The sequence below is a fragment of the Pundamilia nyererei genome, unplaced genomic scaffold (assembly GCF_000239375.1).
Source record: "Pundamilia nyererei isolate P.nyererei 1_Seehausen unplaced genomic scaffold, PunNye1.0 scaffold00031, whole genome shotgun sequence".
Classification (NCBI taxonomy): domain Eukaryota; kingdom Metazoa; phylum Chordata; class Actinopteri; order Cichliformes; family Cichlidae; genus Pundamilia; species Pundamilia nyererei.
The window spans coordinates 2,010,002-2,012,082 of NW_005187432.1; the positions used below are offsets into that span (position 1 = coordinate 2,010,002).

A 2,081-nucleotide genomic window follows, 5' to 3' on the forward strand; every position below is an offset into this window, starting at 1 on the left:
AAAAAAAATAAAAGGATCACGGTACTGCTGTGTCAGGACTTTAAGAAAGCTGTGAATGAAAGAATGCCCACAAAGAAGAGCGGGACAAAATTCGACAAATGTAAGCAGAAAACAACTACTTCAAGTGATTCGACAGGCTGGTGAGTCTCCGTCTTTGTTAAATAATGGCACAGTCTAACATGCCATAGGTTGCTGTTCATGTGAGGTTGTATTTATGTCATTTTAAGATGTGCTAATAAACCCTACAAACAAGACTGTATCTAATTTTCCTGAGCGTTTCTCCTTTATTTAAGCTGTCCTGTAACAAGTTGTGTTTAAAGCTGAACACAAGAATTTCACAGTAGTTGAATAATAAATAAAGGATCTCATCTTCATCCTATCTTATAATCCATCATATTATGGAGGGTACTTTGTTTTTAAAACTGAGCGCAATCTCCCGACACACAATTAAGACCTCGGGAACAGTTGCCTGGCTCGTCTAAAAGCACCTCTGTGGCACAGGCCGACTCAGGGGATTAAACCGTCGACCTTCCCGCATGCTGAGTCACATGTTTGTCCTGCAGGCGTGTCACCAGTTTTTATGTTTACATTTATGTTTCACCCTCCCGTCACTCACTTGACGCCCTTTTTGGTGACGATCCTGGTGGAGGAAGCGTTGAAGACCTTCTCAAACCGCTGCAGCTTGAACCAGTCCATCCTGCAGGGAGACACAATACGCTCATCACACAGCACAAAAACCTGCTGCTCAGTCTGCCGTGTCTGCCTGTCTATCACGCACCGTTACATAACAGCTGTGCCAGCATGCTTCCCGCTGCTCGGCTAGAATCAAACCACATAGGAGCATGTCTACAAAAGCTCACATTTCTGAGTCACACATGTCAAATACCAAGCATTTAAAAAAAAAAAAAAGCATGACATTGTGTTTTCTTCCCCTGAGAAATTAAGAAAAGAGTCTCCTATAAGAAGGCTGTTACATGCTGGACACAATGAACACAACTTTTCTGCAATTTAATGCAATCCATCACAAAAAATGTAGTTTAAAGAAATTACCAGAAAGACAATAAAACCTCAGTGAAACCATCTTATTAAAAATAAAAGCTAAAATCTTTTTCCTTTATGACTTTTCTATGGGAATTCTTAACAAAGGCAGTGACGAAATAAATAAATCTCTTCATCGCTCATCTTCTGCTTTCTTTTTTTTAATAATTTCTTTTTAGATTTCTTCTTAATTTTGCTCCGAATATCACCACAATCTTACAAAATCTTATCAGGGTTTTTTTTTTTTTTTAACAAATCTCCTTCCTGAAAACGTTGGGCCAACCAACAAAACAAAAAAAGCACATATTAACATAATTTCTTAATGGCCTTTGAAATCAGTGGGCTCTGTCATAACTGGCCACAGCTGAATATGAAGGGTTGCAAGATGATTAGCCATTAAGGAGGGAAAAAAAGAAAAGAAAATTACCTTTAATTTTAAGGCCATTTAACTCTCCTTTTGTCTTGTAAAATATTTGACATTTTCTCATCATCGGGGTGATAAAAATGACGCTTAAAGAAGGTAAAACTTGGCTTTCAAGTGCTAACAGGAATGTGTCACCTCTGATGAAGGGCTGCGAGTTGCCATTTTTTCCCTGCTTGAATGGGTCACAACATAAAAAAGTGGGGCGTGTGAACGCCATTTCAAAGCCTTTTCCATGACTTGGACTTGAGACAGCTTGATGTCCAGAGTTTTGTCTTTGAACACTCTCAAACATGCCGCGTATAGGAGGAGAAGCCGTGCTTGTCAGAAACTTCCATTAGAGCATAAAGAAAAGAAAAACTACCGTGTCATAACTGCACTGAAGGGAGGATGTGGCGACAGTTGATCAATTAGATCAAATGATCTGTTCAATAGTTTAAAAAGCAGGCTGAGAAAACATGTGAAAGGTTTGCACACTATTTGGCTCCAATTTAACGATGCTTGAACAAAGTATCTTCTTTGGATTTGTGTTGCTTTCCTTTCGGTGTATCTCGCACCTAAAAGATGTTGTATAGATTTGTGTAGGTCTGAAGGAATATTGTAAGATGACCAGGAAATTCGA

General features: G+C 39.0%; 1 protein-coding gene across 1 annotated transcript in view; it reads right to left on the minus strand.

Annotated features, from left to right (window-relative positions):
- mppe1 (metallophosphoesterase 1) overlaps window positions 1-2,081 on the minus strand; it is a 22,942-nt gene that overhangs the window by 14,751 nt on the left and 6,110 nt on the right. Inside the window, exon 4 of the mRNA XM_005729036.1 lies at window positions 617-697. Coding sequence (XP_005729093.1) covers window positions 617-697 — 81 coding nt within the window. The remainder of the gene's footprint in view (window positions 1-616; window positions 698-2,081) is intronic.